We start from the raw sequence: 24,132 nt of genomic DNA, 5'->3' as shown, positions 1-24,132 counted from the left end.
AGATATGCAAAATTAAAATGATTGCTTTAAACGTCTAGTGCTATGAAACATATTTCTATATAATTTAGCAATGTAATGAATGATTATTGAAGATCATACAAACTCCTATAAGTCAAGTCCCTAGCCTTAGTTTAAATTAATTAAAAAAAAAAATTACATAATTCATAAAATATTATTATTATTATTATTATATATTATATTATTAAGTCCCTAGTCTTGGTAATAACTAATTAGTAGTAGGTAATTTTTTTAGTTATAATGTATTTTATCGTTAGTATTTTTTAAATTATTTAATTTTTTGATTATCAACATACATTATTAATTTCAAATTTCAAAGCAGAATATTTTTCGAAGAATTATTTTGGCATATAAAAATATAGTTTGAAATGAGTACTTAGTTTATTAGTAAGTTACTATTACATCATATTATATTATTAAAGCATCACTTTACTCCATTCATCTGATTTAAGATACTTAAAATATGTAAGTATATAATTAATTAATATTATTTATTTGAAACTAAATTTTTATTTTTTATAATACATTAAAATGTTTAGATATTATAACACGGTTTAAGTCATAAACATCTTATTTGTACATACCTATTGTATACAAATACAATGTGTTATGTATGTGTGGTGTAATTTAAATTCAATTTACAATTGATTTTGCTGAAAATTTCAGGGATTGTTTTTAGAGATACATATCAGGAAAATGTATACTGCAGTTTAAAGAGTAGATTGAACCCAATTTAATGGGCAACACTGTAAAAACTTTTTTCTGTATTGCTGCCGATTATTGCGGTGTTGGTGAGTTGTGGCCCAGTGCCCCAGTCCCAAAATAACATACAAGTTGTGGCCTGGGTTTATGAAAGATACGTACGAATTATAAAGGGTTTATTAAGGGTACGTATATAAATTTCGGCCCGGGTTCATTAGAGGTACGTATGAATTGCGACCATACAATAATGTATATATATTATATATTTACGTGGCAGTGGGATGTAAGAATATTTGAAACAATTGCTTCATATAAATAGATGGGTTAGTAGTCAAGTCCGGGTGGGTGTATAATTGTACGATCTCGACATAAATATTATGAGCAATATTATATAATATTATATAATTAATATAATATAATATAATAATATGCTAGTATGCTGCCAAGTCACTGTGCCGGCATGCGTGTATTATCGTAGTTATTTTAGTTCTGTTTTATCAAATCTAACAAAAGATAACAAATTTTTAAGTTTAGTTTAAGTATAAATGTATACCACTAATATATTAATTTAAATTTAAAATTTTATTAATAATATAATATAATATAAATTATAATAATAATAATATAACCTTAAATAAATATAATATTATAATGTAAATTTTTTTAGAATAGTAATTTGCGTTAAATTTTTAATTATTTTAAGCTTTAGTAAAACATTATCAATTATAATCATTAAAGACTGTTGTAAGGAATTTCATTGTTTTTATTTATTTATATTCTAAATTTTAAAATGTGTGAAAAAAATTGATTCTCATTGAGGTGGTCCGTGACGTATCGAAAGTTCTCAATGTAGTCTGTAGTAGGAAAAAGGTTGGGAATCACTGATTTATATTATATAAAAATATAACTTCCCATATACATAGCGAATCTTTCATTTATAGTTATGTATATATAACTTAGGTAATGATAATTACTCGGTCGCAACTCACCTGTAGCTAAGATATTGTCGGGTCGCAACTAACCTATACCTAAAATATTACCGGGCCGCAATTCACCGGTCATCAACACCGGAAACGACAAGTCGGGCCACAACTCACCCTCAGCCGATTATTTATGCTGTATAAAATATTATACTAACAATAATAAGTCTTGGATTTTAAAATTGTTCATTTTGCGGGTAAAGATATATTAGTTAAGTATTCATTAAATATTAACTTTACTGATCAGCTACCTATTGACGTTATTTTATTTAACTGAAATACAACAGTCAAAAAGTCTCGTATTCAATCTGCTATAGGAAAATTGCATACTTCGGTTGGATTTGTTAACAAAGTGAAGTACATTAAAACATAAATACTTTAAGTGCCGTATATTATAATATTTTTTTTTCCGTTAATACAGTAAATAGTTTATAAATTATATTAATATCCAAGATTTTTAAAGGACAAATTATTTGTTAGACTTCTTAACAAATTAAAAAAAAAAAAAAAATGTGTGGTGGTATCGGTGGAGCGGGTTGACCTCACCACGATCACGCTGATATAAGATTATAAATATAAAATTTCAAAATTAGCGATGTCGTAAAAAATGATTAACTTTTCACAATAAAATTTACGAATTTACAAAATCAATCAGATTATATAGTATTGTATGATTAGATTTGTGCTATTTGACACCAGTATTAGGTAAATTCCACTGAAAACTCCACTGTTGTAGAAAATTAGATTTCCAAAATACGTATAATGACACTTGAGTTTCCTCGATAATCGCAATCGTATAGCTTAGATAAATTTCGATTAATTTAATTTATTCAAAATTAATTAAAAACTTAGTATTAGGTTTGACCTATGATATAATCAAACTATGAAAAAATCTATTTTAGTTATTATATTTCAACACATAATTATCCATGGTTAAAATTTTATTCATCAGTTTTTTCTGTATCATTGCAGAATTAACGTTTTTGTAAAAAAATTATTATTCACTATTTTTTCACTTTTATATTTTAAAATGCTTAGTTCTAATTAAATATCCAGTTTCTATTTATTTTACTTGATCATTTTTTATAATAAGCTAATTTTAAATTTTACTAAATATAATAGTATGAAAAAATTTATTAATCTGAAAATAAAATTAATAGATAATATCTAAGAATTTTTTGTTTTACTAGAAACTATAGGTAAATAATAGTATAATAAATTAGTTTTTTTCACTTCTAAATATAGCGTGAAATAATAGATTTCTCGAATTTTGATACTAATTATGAATTATTTAAATACTTAAGTACCTAAATTATATTATATTATTTTATATTTATTAAAGTTTTTAAAAACTTGTTGAAAATAATTACACAGCGTTTATAAACTGTTTTTAAGAAGTTTTTATAAATTGTTTATAACTAAATGTCCCCTTAGATAAGTACCAATGTTAAATAAAATTTTAGTTTTATTCAAAAAAATATAGTATATTAAGTAATTGGACTAATATTGCGTACCTATATTATGATAGAATGATTGAAAACATAAGACTTTATAACATAATTAAAAAACCTAAGACATAATGAGTAATAACATAATAATGTTATATATATTGTAATAAATAAAATACAGTTAAAATAGTCCCATGATCAGTATTGTAGCTAAATTGCCTATATAAAGCGCCGTGTTATTGTAATTTTATTATTAAATTCTCCATGCCAATACATATAACGTAATAATATATACTCTTACACCATTGTATTTTATTCCATCTACGGCTTATCCGGTTATTTTCCAATCACCTATTACTGCAAAAATTGAACTGAATATAGTATTGCCAAAATCAATCTTTTATTCTTATAAAAAGTAAAATCAAGAAAAAAAGGATTTTTTTGCAAAACTAGATTACGAATGAATAGATTTTATTTATTTATTGTAATTTGAAAATGAATGATTGTAGATATTTGAATTTCAGTTTTTTTTTATAATAAAACATTCTAATGCTCTGTAAAAAAGCGTAAACATATTAATTTATGTTAGATTATACATAAGATTTCTTCTATAAATTAAAAAATATTAAAAATACTTTGGTTCGATTTTTTTTATTAATGATTTAAATTTAAATAAAAATAAAATTTATAATTATTTTTGTAGTTAAAAATATATAAAAATTTTTAATTTTAATAGCTAAGCTTCAAATATTTAACATAAGCTTATATTGCAATGTCTTCTCAAATTTTTTTCATAGAACAATCTTTTAATTACAAATAGATATTTCAGTTTTGAAAGTACACATTTATAAATAATGAGATGTTTAACAAAAAATAACTTTTTTTGAATGATTTTTATCTTCCCCGTCTAGAATATATCTTTTTAAGCCTTGAAGTTTTAATGATTTAGAGATATAATATTGAAATTAGTTGTATATAGTATCTTTTAAGAAAAATTATATTATTGTAAGGTACCCATAGTCATAAAGTCAACTGCCCTTTCGATTTTTTCTACTACCCAATTTGGGTTTTATTGCCCGTTAAAATAAGTCCTGGTAAAAATATGGAGAAGGAACCTAAATATAAGTACCATAAATAAAAAGAAATTAAATTAGGTCAAAATTGACCACACGAGTCTTACTAAAGGATATTTTATTTCAAAAAATGACTCATCAATGTGTCAATTATATAGCACCTTATTCACTATTAAACACATACTCGAAGAATACAAAAAATATATAATATATAATAAGAGAGGAACTCAACATAAACCATTTAATCAGAACAAACCTAGGTGTACGCTCAAACAACAAAATAAACACAATTAAATTTTTTAAATTAATCAAAATATTAAATCTAATTTCGCTAAAATTTATTGCAATGTACATAAAAATCTAATTATTTAATTTGATATTGTATTTTTCTTTTTTTCAAATGTAATGTACTTATATATATATATATATATTATATATATAAATAAATATAATGCTTATGGCCTGAATACTCGAAGTAAAAATTATATAATTTTAAGAACAATTATAAAAAATAAAAAATTAATACATGTAAGTTATTCATATATATTATATTATTTAACCATGTCATAATATGTGCAAAATATTGGAAGATGCAATTCAACTAAATCTAAATTAGTTATTTTTTACTGTATTTATTAGTTTTATCAGTTTAATGTTTTTAAGCGCTTAGAAATATGCAGAACAATCTATAATTTGTATCCTACCCACATAACTATCATGGTTGAATGTGTTTGCAAGAAATAAGAATACATATTTTTCACAAGCTTCTGTTTTAGACGATATATTTTATGTTACTTTTGCAGCTTTTAATTTATTGTATTATGAGAATATCATACGTAAATGAAAAGTATTATTGTTTATTACATGAGTATATATTTATTGAAATAAAAATAATGAAAGTAAAATTTTTTTTTAAAAACTCTTATTTCTCAAATTTTTATCAATCTACTATATTATCTATTTTTAATAATTATGTTACGTAAATTATATGTAAAATAATATTAGTATTGAGTTTTTGCAAACTATATTTTTCATATATTCCTCATGCCATAAGTACTACTGTTGAGTGTTGGGTAGTTCTTTAAACTCACGTAAATTCAAATAAAAACCACATAAACACCGCATATATGCTTATTGTAAACTAACCTTACAGATTGTATATTTTTCCAAATAAATGTTAAAAAAAAATAAAAATATTTTTCATATATAAAATAACTTTTAATGTTTGCGTATTATACACGATGATTTGAATTATAAATGTACAAAATTGTATCTTATACATTTATCACCTGTATTACGCACTTAAGATCTTACTATTTTATACTTTTTATAGTCTCAGCGGAATGGAAATATTTTTCGTTTGTACGCGTGTGGTCAATTAAATATATTAAATATAATCAATATATTTCATAAAAATAAATTAAATATATTTCCATAAGGATCGCATCTGTGACATTAATTCATACTGCACAGATATAAAATAATATTTAATCTACTCGTAATATAAGACAATTAAAACAATCACGTATTTATGTAATGACTAATGACTTGGAAAATGTAACAGTATTAATGACCCATAAGTTTTACAATAATTGTAAAAACAATTATTGTTGTTTTTAATTGTTTCTTAAATCTTGTATCTATAATATTTTTCATTTACGTGTGAAAAAGATGGATGGGTAATATGTAAACGAGCGTTCTTTGCTAAAAATTTATTTATAGAGACTATATTATAGTTTGTCACTATATTTGATCAGGATTTAATTCAAACTGTGATTTGCAAGTGTTTTTAAGAGGATCAATGTGTCACTAGCATAATATAATTAAAATAAAAAGTTAGCGGAAAATTTATGCATGTATTCAATTAATGTATATGTTTATTTTTAATTCAGCGTAGTATAACTATGTTTCATACTTGGTTTAAGAAGTGGTTAAAATTTAAACGTGTCACGTGAATTCATATTATAACACTCATAGTTCATTGCTTGAAGTTTTTAATTTAACTATACATTTTTGTAATGGTAATTTGTAATCCTTTTGGCTTATATTCGTAGCCATGTACATATATTGGGGTAGATTTAAACCTCTACCATGAGATAATATATTTTGTTGAAAACCTAACTTTCCTTTTTGGTTTTAAAAAGAGAAAAACATTTGTTTTATCTCATCTCGTTGGCAAAAGTTTTCCAAGAAGAAATACTACTAAAATTTGATGTCCGGTGAAACTGTTTCACACACCCCTTTTGTGATTTATTAACCTCACTATCTATGTATAAGTGGTGCTTGTTTTCATAGCGAAAAGTTACCTGTGTATCAACTTGTAGCAAAAATAATGCACACATAAAATGTGTATAGTTGAGTATATTGCTACAATAAAATCGTATAATCACTAAATAAATATTTATCTGCATATGTGTTGTTAATTGTATTATTAGAAGATGTCTATGATTTTGATAGCCAGTAGATTTTAAAAGAGTTTAATTATTTTTGAATATTACAATAATAATAAAAAGGATAAAAAATATTACGAAAAAATAAATGAGGGTAAATAGTTTACTACATCCGTTAACACATATACATCAGTTTATAGTATGTAATAAATAAAAATACATAATTAAAATAAATAAATTAAAAAGTAAAAATCAGAAAACTCGCTCTGCTGTATAGTATGTTTTCAGTGTGATTCTTTATATTAAATAGGTCACTGTCATAGATGTATTAAACTAGATAAATCATTGTATACAATAAAAAACGATTTTAAAAGCTGATAGTTTGTCAGCATATTATTTTAAGGATATTTTACAATAAATGTGTGTTATTAATCATAATTTATTTTATTATAAGCAAAACAGTAAGTTAAATTCATTTTTGATGAAATTATTGTGCATTTAAAAATATCATTATGCGTATAAAATACAATTGAGCTACGAATCATATTTTTAAATTACAATAATTTAACTAAAATCATTATTCTTTATTTAAACATCTAATTTTATCTAACCTCAACAGATATCTTTAAAAAATTATTTATGTATAATTTTTTGATTTTATAGTGTGATGAATTAATTCTGAGAAATCTTTTATTACGTTTAAAAGCTTTTTCGTAGTTATATAAGAAAAATATATAATTTTCAGCTTTATAATTAGCATTCTAAATAAAAAATTAATGAAAACCTCATGCAAATAGTGAATAATATTATTATTATAATATGAATAATTTGGATATAAGTCAAATAATTATTGGAAAATGTATTGTGGCCTAAAAAAAAATATTACAAGCCTAATTAATTTTATTATTTTTGTACAAGATATGTTTAATTTACTCATTGATTTTAAATCTTAGACGTATTTGAGATTTGGTTTGAGTTAAAAAAAATATAATATTATATAAACAAATTTATTTCTAGGAAATAACTGTAATTAGGGAAAATTGAATTATCTGATAACTTCTATGCCTCTGGACGGATATTTGTATCAAAAAAATGTTGATACTTTGTAGTTTGTAATATTGCAGTTATACGTATTCTAATTATTGTTTTATATACAAATTATTTAATATATAATACTGCCTAGCATGTTACCCACAAAATGCCAAATAAATAAATATAAAAATGTAGATTTTTAGTTATTTTCTTTCATGGTGCCGAAAACTTAGGTAAGAGGTTTCAAGAAATAATTTAAAATATAAAAATAATATATACATACTTTTTGTAGTTTAAAAAAATTTATTACAGTTTTGTATAATAGTATTATGAATTAACTGATATTATCGAATAAGATGCACGCACTCGTAAGTTTTTATGTTAATTTGTTGATGTATTTTGATTATTTTTTTTTTAGCTTTAACTTATAAGTAATAATTATAACTGTTTTAGTTAATTGATCTAGTATCAGATAGTTGTTATGAACATTTATATGTTTTAAATTAGTCTCTCATATGTATTACAATAATGGTAATTAGCATTTATTTAATTATTCTGAATTTTATTCACTATAGCTAAATTGTTTATGATTTTCAAATTTAATTATTAATAAAATATTATTATATATACACATTACATATAAATTTTATAATTTATTTCATAATTTCTAATATTAAATAAATATTTTTTTAAGCAAATTTTAATTCTAAATATAATTTTAAAGATAAACGAATCAATAAATTATTATTCACTATGAAATATATGCTTAAATGATGATACATTTTTAGTTATATATACGTACATAATTTATATTAAGTATATGTAAATTAAATGCAATACAATTTTTATATTTCTACTTAACATATAATATTGTACATTTACGATCTAATGTAAAAAAAAACTTAATTGTTTAATTATCAGGAACTCCTTAAATTATTAATATAATTCGATTTAGACTTGAAATTAACAGTAAAAAAAAATAAATAAATAAATATATTCTAAATAAAAATATGACAATAAATTATGGTACACAAAATAAAATAGGTAATGATTTGTTTGATTGGTCAAAAAGGATAACAAATTGTAAAACATATTTACGGAATCTTGTACTTCATGGTAGCTATATGTTTAATGTGATTAAAATTGAATCCAAGCTTACTTGTAGTCATGTAATAATACACCCATGTAAGTCACCATTAAGCTAAAAGCATTCTTTTTAATATCACCCATATTAACATCACGATTCCTATGTAAACAGCACCTTTGAAGATCATATGACAGATATATAAACTAAAGAACAAACATAAAGCAATGATTTTAATTGGAATTGAAATTATTATTTACAAAAAAACTATCATATTATAGATTATATTTATTTAAAACAGTCATTGGGAATAAGTTATCGGTATATAGGTCAAGAATATAATTTTACCCTACTGAAAATTTTAATTTCTATTGCGTTGCACGAAAAAGTTAAAAGTTACAATGTATTCAATGGAATACAATAGTTTAATCATGTTTGATAGATCATGAAAAAAACACGAGTATAGATAGGTATTAGATGGTACAGTTTTATTGTAGTCATACTAAATATATATTATTAAGACATACTTGTGAAGACGTTTCTTTGCCTCCGGTAACTTGTCCAGTCCTTCTTTGAGCAAAAATGTCATTATCCCTTTGTGGTACGTATCCAAGTACTCTTCCCAATGCATTTGTTTGATATCGAATGGAAACAACGTTTTATCGTCTTTGTTTAAGCTGTTCCATAAAACTTGTACGTTTTTATTACAAAAAACCCATTCTCTTGTAGAAAAGTATTCCAGTATATCAGTGAATCTTCCTATTTTTTTGTATTGATCGACCAATCTGAAATCGTATACGGTAATATAATAATTTCGTTAATGCCTAATAACTTTCGATTATTACTTGTGCATATTATGATATGATACGCATACCACATTTGAGTAGAAGAAACTAAATCGACAAACCTGAGTTTATTTCCCGTACAGATAAATACTAAATCCAATAGGAACGCGGGTAGATAATGCAATATTAGCACCGTGATCTTGTGTAAAAACATCGACGCGTTCATTATTAACGTCGGATACCACATAGCTTTGGCCGTGGGCCGGTGTAAGATGTAGTACATCAGGGTCGTTGAAAATATCCTCCAAGTCAATGGGTTTTCGGGTGACGACACGAAATTGTAGATGCGGGGGTCCTCCGTATGTTTTTCGACCAATTCGCTCATCTTGGTATGCCGATGTCTAGAGAAATATGAATGTATTATTTATAAAAGAACAACATAATTTCGTTTATTCGGAAAAAAATATTGTACGTATATTATACGATATAATGATATATTTTAAGCTGTTCGCGAGACGAAAGGCTTATTATTATGTACGAATATAATAATGTTATATTCGTCGCGAAGGACTGTTCTCATGTGATGTACCTGATGCTTGTGTCCCAGGACGCGGCTATTAGGGCATTCACAGTCATATCGGCCGGAACTAAATCCGTGACGGCATTTATGTCACATGGTATAGATTTTATTATTCCTGTCATCACGCCAGTCACGATACCTGTAGGCCCATACAAATTGTCAATCCAACCCGGCAGAGGTTCGTTGGCAGTCGCCGTCACTGCGATTGTGATAGAGGAAAAAAATGTGTTCGTATTAAAATAGATAATAATAATTACTTATTATGTATTCGTATATTAAAAAAAAATGTTGCATTTCCATGTCATTTTTATAAATACCTACCGATTGCTGGACGGACTATCGTGATAGGAAGACCTTTTGCTTCGCGCTTGATCAATTGTTCGGCAGCTGCTTTTGTCATAACGTAAGTGTTTGGCATAGGTCCCAATAGACTAAATTTATAACACAAATAATATTTTAATAGAGTTTTTGGGTTTTTGCAGGTTTAAATTATGTTTAAAAAAAATTTTTAGTACCTATAATAATGATATTGTTATACTTTTGACTCACAATTATGTTATTATATTATAATAATGCGGAAATTCAACGAAATTAAATTAGAAAAATTTACCTATTACATATTTAATATTACTTATCTGTCATGTACAAAACAGCAAAAGGATACAAAATAAATTTAAAAAAAAAAAAATATTAAAATAGTACAATAAGCTAAAATAACTGAATAATCATTATTATAAACTATAAAGTAATACTATTATTATTTAGTAATGGTAAAATTGTTATACTTACAAAGGTTTCATTTTTTCAAGTATATTTGAACTTTTTGTTTTATAAAGATGTATAAGTTTTTCATAGTTATATGGTAGGTTATAAAACTTTTCTTCAATACGTTTATTATGGCAGTTGGAGAAAGCCGTCGAGACATGCAAATACGACTAAAAAAAAAAAAAAAAAAATGTGTTGTATTCGTTATTTTGTTATTTGTAAATATATTTTCGAAGAAAAAGCGATAGTAGGTATATTTTAAAAATAATAAATAATTACCACAAGATCTTCAAGTTTTTGAGCAAGTTTAACTACTTCTCTAGCGCCGATTACGTTTATTCCGATTGCTATATCAAGGCGTTCATCAAATCGAACCGTGGCTGCACTATGAAATATGACATTTACCTCTTTAATTAACGTATTCAGGTCTTCAATAGATAGTCCTAAATCTGCTTGGCTACAGTCACCTCTAAGTGCACTAATTTTTTTTAATCTTGATGCGTCGATATCTTTGAATATCTAGTTTTGTTATTGATATCATGTATTATATACGATTATTTATGAAATAAAAATTTATTCTTATTACGTACCGGCGTATTGAACATATCTTCTAATCTTTCTTGCGCATTTTTTCCCTTTTTGTCCCTTACTAGTAAATATATATGTTTAATCTGAGGACATGATCTAATCAATTTGTTGATGATTAGTTTACCAAGAAAGCCTGTACCTCCGGTGACAAAGACAGATTTATTTTTAAAAAACTCTTGGATACTAGATTGTGTTTCAGTCATTTTTGAAAAAAAATATTTTCAACTAGAAAAAAAAATATCTAATAATAATAATTAAAGTTCTATAAAATAAAATGTCAAGTTTACTGGTTTTAACATTGTGTTTTTTAGCTAAAGGGCTGTTGAAAGTTGATATTTGTACAATTGTGCTGTTAAGATGTAAAAGTTATAGGTATTATAATTAATTTTTACGAGACTCGTAAAATTATGTCATATATAACCATAGATTGAACTTATAAAAAATAAATCATTTTCAAACTAAAAATTCAGTTAATATTTAGAATATTATGCAAATCTTTAAAAAAATGTACAAGCATTTTTTTATGCATATTATTACTATTTCAATGTAAGGAGCTCATTTTGAATGTTAATTAAATATACTTTTAAGTATTTTATTGAAGTAATTCTATATAAAATAAATGCAACTTTCATTATATATTTTATTAATAATTTATTTTTGTTTAATCTTATCAGTGTAAGTTGATCTTGTGTACTTAAGTTCGATAATGCAAATAATGGAATAATTAATATTGATTTGTTTTTTATTTAACATTACATTATTTTTAATATATTGTTTATTGACTGCTAATAACCCTAAATTATACTTCGTTTTCACCTTAATTCAATTATAAAAACACAATACTACAATATTATCTACAAATACTAATATATACTATCATATATATCGTATAAATGTAATTAACTATTTACATAAATTGAAAATAATATAGAAACCTTACATTGTTTTTGTGGTATACCACACCTATCTAAACACGGATCAATTCACTAATTTAGGATATACTAAAAATGTATGATTTTATTATATAAACCAATATGTGTTATAAATTTCGACAAAATTAATTAATGAGATAATGAATCAAACGTTTTAGCAATAACTAAAAATAAAAATTTACAATAAAGAGCCTTTAATAATATGGGCCTAACTCGACCAGTTTTTAATTATTTTACAAAAATAGATAAAATAAATAATATTACTTATAGAAATTTATCATTTATGAGTTTATGACATACATTATTCAAGAATTCATTAATTAACTTTTTTAAATTAAATTTATATATTAAAAATAAAAATATTTTTGAAAGTTAAGCTGCAGTATATGTACTAATTAAAATAAAATAATATTACATTATTATCTCATATTTATATTTTAATGAGAATAATATGCAGTTTACATAGAATAAAACTAATACAATAACAAAAGGGCTTCGTCAGAATAAAGTTGCATTTATAAATATGTTAATTTTAATATTTAATAAAAGTTCTCTTTGGGTATAGAATTAAATTCAACTTCAAAAATTAGTTTAAGTGTAATGAAAGTTAACATGAAGTAAGAAAATTCTTTTATTAAAACTTTTAATGCTATTGTTGAGTGTATAAATGAAGAGAATAATTATTGAATTTAAAAATTCATTACTTTATTATATGGTGATAATTACTCATTCAGGATTTTTTACACATGCTTTATAAGTTTACATATTCTATTATATTAAATGATGGGTGTATTTATACAGGCTTTTATGATAATATTACATGCATAATAACACAATTATTGTAATTTTATTAGATGAGTAAGAATTTATAATCATTATTAAATTCTTTTAGGTTTTAAGGTAATTCTTTAGACTGTATTTGATATTTAATTTATTGCTAAAAATAAAATTGTGTAATAAAAATTGTAAAAGTAATTTTTACAGCTTTCAAATACTTATATCGAATTTATTTATTTATTTTATCTATATAGACGACTGGACAACTAGAAAAGTGTCCTGGAAATTTATGTTCTTACTAAAAAGAAATCATTTTAAAAATAATATTGTATTTTAGATACTAGTAAATCGTATATGCTGCTGGTACGTATATCTGTGTTTTAATATGAGTACATTCTCTCATGCCGACACCACAACAATATTATGAGCATTGCTGCTTATTTATAATAAAACTTCAAAATGGCAGTGGCGGTGTTGTATGTTCATATTTCAACAGAATTGACAAACTTTGTTCATAACACGTCTTGTATAACTTACATACCTACCTACACATAGTATTGTAATAGTAGAAAATATACGGTTCAACAATAGTATTCTTATTATACCCCGGTCATATTAAAAAAAATCAGAACAATTCTCTCAACAAAAATCAGTTACGCATAAAATAAAGGTAATTATAATGAAATAAATATACAAATGTAGAAAGCATACATGTAAGTGTTTTAATGAAGGTGTGCACTTAATTAATTGTCCTTTATATATGTATACTCATCTACCATCTGGATATGAATAACTCAATAACTTTTCGTCTGTATACGTGAAGAATGTGAAGATCTCTTTGAGCGAAAGGCGGAGCCAAAACGAATGGACTGACATTAAAAGCAAAAGTTATTTGCTACTATATCTTTTACAACAAAACAGATAGCTAAAACAGATAGTAGCTAAGAAACTCTATCCCATAGGTTTAATCGATTCATTTTAAGTTGAGGTTGCGACTAATAGCAACGGATTACTCTTAGATACTTATCAAACTGTCTCCTTCCCTCTCTTACAAATAGCAATTCATGAGTAAAGCCTATCGTAATTCTTATCTATAGCAAAAGACAATTATTGCGTGTCATCAATAACACGAACAAAAATAAATATAATTTGGTAAGTTAAACAGCCGTATGTCATTTTTTCTTGAAGTTAAACTACTGTATTTTTTAGATTTTCCACTCGAGAAAGTTTTATAGCTATATTTCGTTTAGATGATTTTACCGTTTCAAATATTTTCTCTTGTCCTCGATGAGTCATATAGTTTATCCGAATGGATTGCAGTTCAAAGAACCTACTAGGTTTAGAATATTAATACATCCTGAATAAAAACATAATAATATATCACGTGATTCATAGTCACTTTATTTAAAGTAACCTATCAGATTACAGATTAAATTTACTCATATGACTGTATAATAAAAAAATAATTAAATTTCGATGAGTATTTGATCTATAGATTATAAATCTATACATAAATGACTGTTATACATTTTTATATATTTAATGATTTATTTATATTTCATAATATTTATGGTGTTTAAATAAATATTTATCTAATGATTTTTTTTACTGATGTCATCAAAATGGTTTTATATTACTAAAACTTAAATCTAAAAACAAGTTAAAAAAAAAAAATAACTAAAAAGGAAGTTTATTTGATAAAATATATTAAAATTATTATGAAATACATTTGTAATTATTCTTAAGTAATATTTTATTTGTTTAAATTTATTAAAGGTCAATAATTTTAAAACATGTTTTTATGTATTGTGTTAATAATGTACACCACATTAACATAAATTATACAATACTAAATTAATTAATAAAAATGAACGTTAATTTTTAAATATTATATTCATTTAAAAATATACCACTGAATATTTAAATTATCGAATAAATTGTGATAAGTTGAAACATATTGAGATTCGTAAAAAAGTAATATAAAATATCAACTTTTGATTTAATCCTTTAGTTGCTAAATACATTTTTTTATTATTATTTGAGTATTAATAAAACACCGGAAACCCTGCTTTCAACAACACTTAACCAAACATATCGTATAATAAATATAATAAAATCACTCTTACTCTATACCGAAATTGTCCGGGACTGTCTTGACGTTCTTCAGAAATATGAAACTTAAATTCGCGTATTAAAAATTAAAATTAATCATCACTCACGGAAAAAAACAAAATTGTCGAACACAGTCCTATTCACTATAATCGAGAGACTACTGTGCAAAGGTAAATTGATCGATATTGTGCTAACCGAGCGGCAACGATGGGTGAATTGGTCAGAAGAGGTGTATGCTTTTTTACACGTTATCAGACTCTGACGGTGTTCAGTGCTCACACTCGAACTTGGTTATTGGAGATGGTACGAACCGTTATGTATACTGACACACAATATCCGACCCCTTCTCCCTAAACAATCGTACATACGCAACGAACATTATAATGATAATAATAATATAATATATAATATGACACGGTGATCTGGAATAAATTGTTGGGAACAGTTTTGAATTACACGTGTTCTGTAATAACGTAAAATCGGTCTGGAATTTTTTTCATCATGTACACATAAAATTATGAACGCATACTGTTATTTGTCAACCGGATTAGACGCACTCTGGGGACGAAAAAAATAACGATATTTAACTGTACAGGCGTTAACCACTCGGAATTAGGTTTTTCTGGTTTAGTTTCGCCAATATTGGACCTATATACTATTAAAAACTGTTATGACAAGAAAAAAACGTAATAATAACCGTAATTTGAACTTTTGATATTTAAATCACTTACTCGATGTAAATGAGAAAATAACAAGTTTAATAAACAATCGGTCGCAATTTCACTCTTAACGTTTCAGGCGCATCGTCGTATATACGTACTGTATACAGTATACTTATGGTTATATACCTACCTAGTAAGCACGTGGTCGGTTCGACGTGAAATATTGTAGACGGTATAAATAGGTACGCATAATATAATAATATAAGCAGGACGAAAAAGCAAATCTAACATGCGTGCCGATAGACGATATTCCAAGCTGAGGAAAACGCGGACCGAGGATGATATAACTGTATCTAGATATTTTTTATTATTTTACCATTGCTGGTGATACAATTATATTATATTTGTTATCGGGCGGGCGTTTGCGGTGTTTCGGAAATGTATCGAAATGTAACGTCACACTCGTACGCCACGAGAGCCTCGGTAATAATAATATATACAACGGTGACCGGTCGACGGTCGTCGTTTGTGTGTTATGCCCCACTTTATGAGAAAAGTGGTTCCGTGTACCCGTGTACGACGGCTACCGACAGACCTACTTTTTTTTTCCTAGACAGTCGCGATGGCTCATTGTTAAGGACGTTGAGGTCACGCAACGCGTAAACACACCTCGTGCTCCGGTGCATTTAGTAAACGAAATGTTTTTTGTTACACGCATCACAGTTCGCGTTGTATTTACGATGAGACTGAATTTGTTTTGGAACGGTTTCGACTACAACTATCCAGCCTGCATTCCGCAAGCAAACCTAGTACTAATTATTATGGTTATTATGCATGCCTAGTCGAAACGATGCTTATAATATTATTACCGATACCTACTACAATATGTAGTGCTGCGGGTATATAGGTATATTTTATTTATATAATATATATAACTGACTTGCATTCAAGTAAATATGGTACATAATATATATGACCTAATATAATATATAGGATAAAAAATATAATAAAACAACAAACAAAAGTTTAAGAATTATCTTAAAATTGGGTTTATATATTAAAGAAAAAAAGGTATTTATTTGCTAATTTTATTATCCAATTAATAGATTAATTGGATATATAATTGGTTAAGCAAGGATGAATATAAAAAGAAGTCTTATAGAAAGTAAGATGTAAAAGCACTTTAAAATAAAGAGAAGTGGGAGAATCAATATTGAAAGAGATGAAATTTGTGGGAAAGGCAATGTTATAAAAGTTACGACGGTCAGCTAAAGAAAATAATTTGAGTTTAGTTAAAAGACGGTGGAACAGCCATGAGGTGGGCAAGAAATTTTTTAAGTGTACGACTTACATGATTCCGGTTTGACTAAATTTTGTGAGCCATTGGTGCGAACTATCAGGGGAACTCTTGAAATTAATATTATATTTATGAACGTTATTTATGCCACATGGGCGTACACCACTACTTGACGGCATACAGTTAAAATGCACTTTCTAAAATCTTTAAATCGCTCTGAAGCATAGACTTTCGCATTAATTTCAAAATATTTCCTAAAATAATATAAAAAATATATAATTGATAAATAATTTTAGACATTAAGTAATAAAAAATCATTTGTGTCATACATGTCTATTTTGAATATTTATATGATAAAATGGTTATGATATTAATTTTGAATCACTTTGTTTAGTAGGATAAACATATTAATACATCACAAAATCATATTATTTTATTACTAATCAATACATAAATTATGATATTACGTATTTTTTTTTCTGCTGCGAAGAAGGGGCATTTTGGGAATGCTTAGTATCTCTAGTTTAAAAATTAGCAATCTAGTTTTATTTATTATTTATTAATTCATATTAATACATTAATAATAATTAATATTACATAATATTATAAAGTGTAGAATTAATATTAAAAATATTTAATAATTTGATGATGGTAAGTGGAGGCCCCAATGTTACTCATTTTGTATCAATAACTTATGAGATAATCTAAAAAAATAATGGACTTCAAAACTTACATTTTTTTTTATTGAAACTCCACCTTTGATTTAACTTCAAAATATTATTTGATAATTTTAATCATTCTAGTTAATCATCGTGTATTTTATAATATATAGTTTTGTTTATTGTATTTTAAGTCAAAACAATCAACAACTAAAGTATGAATAATATGGACATATAACACTAAAAGTTAAATATTTAAATAACGGAAAAATACAAATTTTACATATTTGAATATTGTTCTTGAAATAATAATTATTCTTTGTTAATTAATGTCTTATTAAGTGATAATTATTTTCTTATGCACGTTTTATTATTTTTTTTTTTTTTATTTATCATTGTAGCCTGCGTTGGCAAAATAAACATGAGCTAAAGAATTTAAACCAGCATTCCGAAAAAAAAAAACGTATATCAAATGAAAACACTATACATTGTTGTCGCAAGTTGCATAAACACTAAATATACACGTAAACCCTCATCTATGTTATGTAAACTAAATAGACAAACAAGGAGGTTTTATTGGCCTTCTAGAACTACGATATTATTTTTATATTTTTGTATAGTATAATAATGTGTTTTAATGTTCTTTATTTCATCTAATTACACGAAGAGTAATATTTAAAATCCCGTTGGGTTATCTAGTTATGATATTTTATGTTTTAGTAGGTATAGTTCTTTATTTATGCTATTATTATGTATAAGACTAATCAAAAAAATTATCTGTATAATATTGTAGAATATGAAATGTTTAATTTAAGCGTTGATTCATTTATTTTCAATACCTATTTACGTATAGTTTAAATGATATCGATTGTTTGGTACACATAAATCACATAACTGTAAATAAGTACCCCTTGTTGTCAGATTAAAAAAAAAATTCTCGTCGTCAAATCACGGACAATGACCCGATTGTCGAATTTTAAAATACGTCAATTAACTCGACTATCTACAGCGAACTCGCAGCGCGTTGCGGCTAATCACACGAAAAGTTAATTTGCTACGATGTTTCGTGCTCACGACAGATTACTATATATATATATATATATATATATATAATTATATCACTATTATTATCATGACAAATCGATGTGACGTTCTCGAGCGTCACACGGCGTCATATTATTATCTCTGTTTGCAGCTAGTGTGTAAACGTGACGCGTGCTTACCGCATGAATTAACCTTCCGCAACGTTAATACTTGTTGGAACCACTCTGGGTCAATATCAGAGTTAATTGACTTGTTATCGATTTTAAGACGAAAACTTCATCGGCAACGTTTTATAATCGTAAACCATGGATTCCATTGAATTTCTGTACCGTTCGGTGTTTTAATCATGTAACAAGCCGAACGGTATTATGCTGATGATATCCAGTGCTCTTTTGGAGTATCGCTAATTTAGATTGAGAAGTTATTGATCATCGGTAATTATACATGCGTTTAGAGAATATTTAAATAATACAATTATTATTTTTTGTTCACAATAGGTTATTTAAGCATTGAATATCTGTTCGTTAGTTCGTTCGGAAGAGGCCTTTGATTTTTAATAACGTGGTTTTTCCGATAATTAGATTTTATATTGATATAATATACTACCATAGACACCGGTACAGCGCTATTATTAATATAGTCACATCGATAAAAAGTGTCTTCGAAAGTTTATAGAATGATCTACCGGATCTTCGTATGATTTATGTATACGGGTTTTGACCGTAGATCGTTAATCGAAATATTATGACATACAATATTAAATTTTCCAGGAAGTGTTCATTATTGTGTACCCGAAAATAATATAATTGTATATTTTATATTTTTGATTTGAATACGATGGTTTTAAAATGCACATCATAAATTATTTTGTCATTTATAATTAAATCCTTTATAGAATTAAAAGCAAGAAAATATTTGATAAAATAAACTAATATTTTTTCATTTTTTTTTTTATACAAAACTTTATTTGTAAAGCGAATATTTTTTATATTAAACTATTTTTATTAAAAATATATTAACTTGATAACTATATTTTTTAACAATATAATATCTTTGACCACATGGTTTAATCAGAAAATAATATTTTCATGTATTTTTTTTTTTTTTGCAGGATAACACGCGATAAAAGTTTAGTTGTATAGTAACAAATAACAATTTACTGTTGAGTATAATTTATTATAATTCATATTTAGGCAATAGTTTGTTAAATATATTTTGTAGCTATATAATATTTGCACTCATGATCTATATCTATTTTGCGATTGTATCAGTATACACGGTTCGTTCATGTATGTTGTGTACACTATTGAACAAATTTATTGTTACAAATATTGAAACAATTACATTTTTCAGTATATTATTAATATTAAGTTTGATTTTCATCGAGATCCTCAATCCCTATGATAGCTTTTTGAAGATTTTAAGTAGATAAAAAAAAAAAATATATATATATTGGTTTTCAGTTAAATGATTTTTTTTAAAGGTATTATTTAGAAAGAAAAAAGTTGTCAAAAATTAAATGTAAAGAATAATTTAAGTTGAAAATGCAATATAATATTATATTGTTAGCAGTTTCATTTGGCGAAATCGTTCTTTCAGTAAAAAGTTAGAGATGTTGTGTCAACAATGTGTTTTTGATTTTTTCAAAGTATATTAATACTTTTTTTATTACTTAGTCTTTTAACAATACATTTTTTATTGATAACAGTTTTCATCTAGGGAATAAAATTTTAAAAAAACAATATTTTTATTTCATTTCCTTATATCGGCTTCCAATTTTGGGGTAACGCAAAAAAATCGAATCTAAATAAAATCCAAATTATACAAAATAAAAGCCTACAAATCATAGCTAATGCTCCAATTAAATTACTATTCTATCTTTTTATATGGATTTAAAAATTAAAACCATCCATGAAGAAGCCATTATTTATTTCAAAAGATAACATGTCAGACTCTACTCACATCTAAAATCCCTTAGATACCTAGTGATCTACAAGATGACTAAAAAGAAAATAGTGCAGAGATCTGCTTAAAAAAAAAAAAATAATAAATAAATAATCAACAGGTAATGTCATCACTGGGTGGCTTCTTCCTTCATATTTTTTTTTCATATTTTTCATTCTATAGCAAATATTATTCTAGTCCCTAGGGCACAGATTGTATAAACGTCAACAATAATACTAAAACAAAAAAACTTCCTCATATAGTGATATAGCGTGTAGTATCGTATATTATGTATTGTAAATTATAATTTATAACTATATTTCATTATACTTAAATTATTGACTGCTAGTTAAATAAAGAAAACTCTATAATATTTCGAAATGTCATATCGTTTTGGTATCATAGTATTACTATTATTCATTTTTGTATTATTTCAAAATGTTCAATAATGTTTTTACGGTAAGTTATATTTCTGAAATATATTTTTTGTTTATATTTAATAAACATATTAATAAGATAATGATAAAATGTGATTTTTACTTTATGTTTCAATTGTGATTAAAGTAGTGATTGTACGTGTAACATACTTTATACATTTATTTTTTATTTTTACATTTATGTAATATTGTTATTATAAAGTACGAATAAAAAATGATTAATAAAATACTAAATAATGCTTCCAATATTGAGAAATAGTTATGTATTAGAATTTGTGTTCTTAAACCTGTTTATAATGATGTATTTATCTTTTTATTTATTTTATAAAACATCCTTAGTATGTTAAGAAAAAAATAATTATGTATTTCATTATTTTTTACTTAAAAAATGAGTACTCAAACTTACGTATAAAATATTAATTGAAAACCATTATGGTTTAGCAGAATATTAACAAAAACAGTTTTTTATTATGATAATCATAATTTATCGATTGTATCTAAAATTTATGTCCGAAATTTAATACTTTATTTATTAGATCAAAATCAACTTTGAACAATCATTATAGTTGTAGCACTCAACAGAAAGCTCCTATGACGTAGGCTTTAATGTCTACTTGTGCTTTATAAGAAAATAGATTAATGAAACAGCTGGTTATAAAAAATTATTTTTCAATAAAACATACAATAATTACATAGGTCTTTAATATATTTTTTATTATTATTATAAAATAAAAATTCCTAATTTGTAGATAATACACAATAATAAGTTTGTGACTATTTAAACAAGATGATTATATACATAAATATATACAAAAAAGTGTGTATATAACCGATTCACTTAAATATTAACTAATACTATACGCTTTAATATCTAAAATCAGTTGATAGAATTGTTTAATATGCAAAATCAATACTTACTCAAAGTGGTTGATTGAAAAAGAGTATTTCTTGTTTTAAATATACACGCACCACCAAAAATGATAAATCAGCGTAGTAGATTCATATTTCTATGAGCAACATTTAATAGTTTTTTAATTCATTTTACAATAACCAAAGTGGATGCTAAAATTAACACATTGTTCCGAACTCACTTATAATAATATAATATCAAAACAACTATGAATAACATTTCGGCTACCTATTTAAATAGCTAAATTCAGTCAGGTAATATTTGTGTAAACATAATGTTATAACTTGTTGTTAACATTAAAACTCATGTAGTAATATTATAAACACTTAATTTATTTTACCCATGAATAACATATTATAACAAAGTATAACTTTGTAATAGCTATATTATCATATATTCATGCATACGAATAGTAAATATGACAATTTTATGATAACTTGTAAAAATGGCTTTTGATTTTTTACGGAATATAAAAATATAAAACATTCCTAGCGTAGATAAAATACCATCGTCTTAGCTAATTATTAGCCACTAATTTGTTTTATTAAATGCTACACTTCAACGTTTTCATTTAGGTTTTAATGTGTATGGACTATTGCAGTGTGGTAGCCAAGTGAAACGCGAGTGATAGTAAATTATTATTAGAACTAGCTTAAACTTATTTTTGAACACTCACGAATTTATTCTAGCGAATATCACAAACACAATATACCCACCCAGTCATGATGGATAATTGCGAACCTGTAAAACGTAAGCACTAAAATCATTTACTTTTATTTCTTAAGTATATGATGCCTAATTATAATGTGATGGTAATTTATCAAATCAATAATAACTAGTAATATTGATGTTCCTTTTAAATTTACCATACAAGTTTTTTTAAACTAAAATACTTAAATAGTTGTATTTATTAGAACCCATTAGAAAACATTTATTATAAGACAGTACTACAGTTTAAAATGTAAAATATTTACAAATTTTACACGTAGATACGTACTAGTATGCAAGTGAAAGAAAACTTATAACCTAGTAAATAATGTTATTTTAATATGTGGCATTTTAGTATTCTCAGTAAAAGAAAATCATAAGCTCTTATTTAATGCAGAAATCGCATGCCTCAAATGTCACGATACATTATAGAATTCAAAAATTGATTGCAATTGTTAATAAGCAAAGTGTAGTTAAAATTGTACTTCTTACATTTTATCAATATTCTTCAAAATTATTCTGTATTGCTTTTTTCACGAAAAATATAAAACTTAGATAATTGAAAAATTATTTCTTCAAAATATTATATTGATTGACTTTTTAAATAATGTAGTCTTTATAATGAAACTACTGAAGCCGCTTTATTTTAAAACAAAAATGTGTATTCAAGGAAAATAAGCAGAAAAACATCATTAGAACTAATATATTATGAATTTAAAGTTACGATTCTGAAATTGTATAGGTTTTATTTTTTTTAATTCTGAAGAGGTACCTACAACTCTTAATATCTCTAAAAACTTTTTACACCATAATTGTGTTTTTATATAATAAGCTTGAAAGTTATTGAAATACTAATATTTAAATTCAAAGTTAATATAGGTTATGATTGGGTAGAGTAAAGAGAATATAGTTTGAGATTTTATAAATATTATTAGTTCACTTAATATGCTAGCAAAGCTGACATTCGAATAGCAAAACTGTACTTAATAATAATACTGGCATAAAATAATTTATATATGAAAGTATTGTATCAGAGTTAATACATTTTTTGTTTATATTATTTTTAGAAAAATGAATCTAAATTAGTTAATTTCTTACCAATAAAAAATACATTTAAATTAAAATGTTGTTGTATGGTTTTATAAATTATTTGGATACAAAAATTAAATACGTCCCTTAATTATATCTAATTATATTAATATTGC

General features: G+C 24.9%; 1 protein-coding gene across 2 annotated transcripts; it reads right to left on the bottom strand.

Moving 5' to 3' along the window:
- Nucleotides 1-8,636: 8,636 nt before the first annotated feature.
- On the bottom strand, nt 8,637-15,590 carry LOC112598079 (putative fatty acyl-CoA reductase CG5065). Of its 2 annotated transcripts, none has more exons than XM_025344426.1 (9): nt 15,288-15,590; nt 11,448-11,670; nt 11,137-11,376; nt 10,882-11,027; nt 10,414-10,523; nt 10,102-10,291; nt 9,635-9,913; nt 9,255-9,512; nt 8,637-8,933 (listed from the first exon to the last, which is right to left on the bottom strand). In XM_025344426.1, exons 2-9 carry the CDS (start codon nt 11,646-11,648, stop codon nt 8,840-8,842), a joined length of 1,518 nt encoding a protein of 505 aa, XP_025200211.1. In that variant the 5' UTR covers nt 11,649-11,670; nt 15,288-15,590; the 3' UTR covers nt 8,637-8,839. The 2 variants fall into 2 exon arrangements, with proteins under 2 accessions (XP_025200211.1, XP_025200204.1); XM_025344419.1 differs by having other exon boundaries at nt 15,281-15,589.
- Nucleotides 15,591-24,132: the final 8,542 nt, after the last annotated feature.

The sequence above is a fragment of the Melanaphis sacchari genome, unplaced genomic scaffold (genome assembly GCF_002803265.2).
Source record: "Melanaphis sacchari strain LSU unplaced genomic scaffold, SCAv2.0 Contig0_pilon_pilon, whole genome shotgun sequence".
Lineage (NCBI taxonomy): Eukaryota > Metazoa > Arthropoda > Insecta > Hemiptera > Aphididae > Melanaphis > Melanaphis sacchari.
The sequence above is the reverse complement of the archived record's forward strand: the minus strand, read 5'-3'. Positions and strand labels throughout refer to the sequence as shown.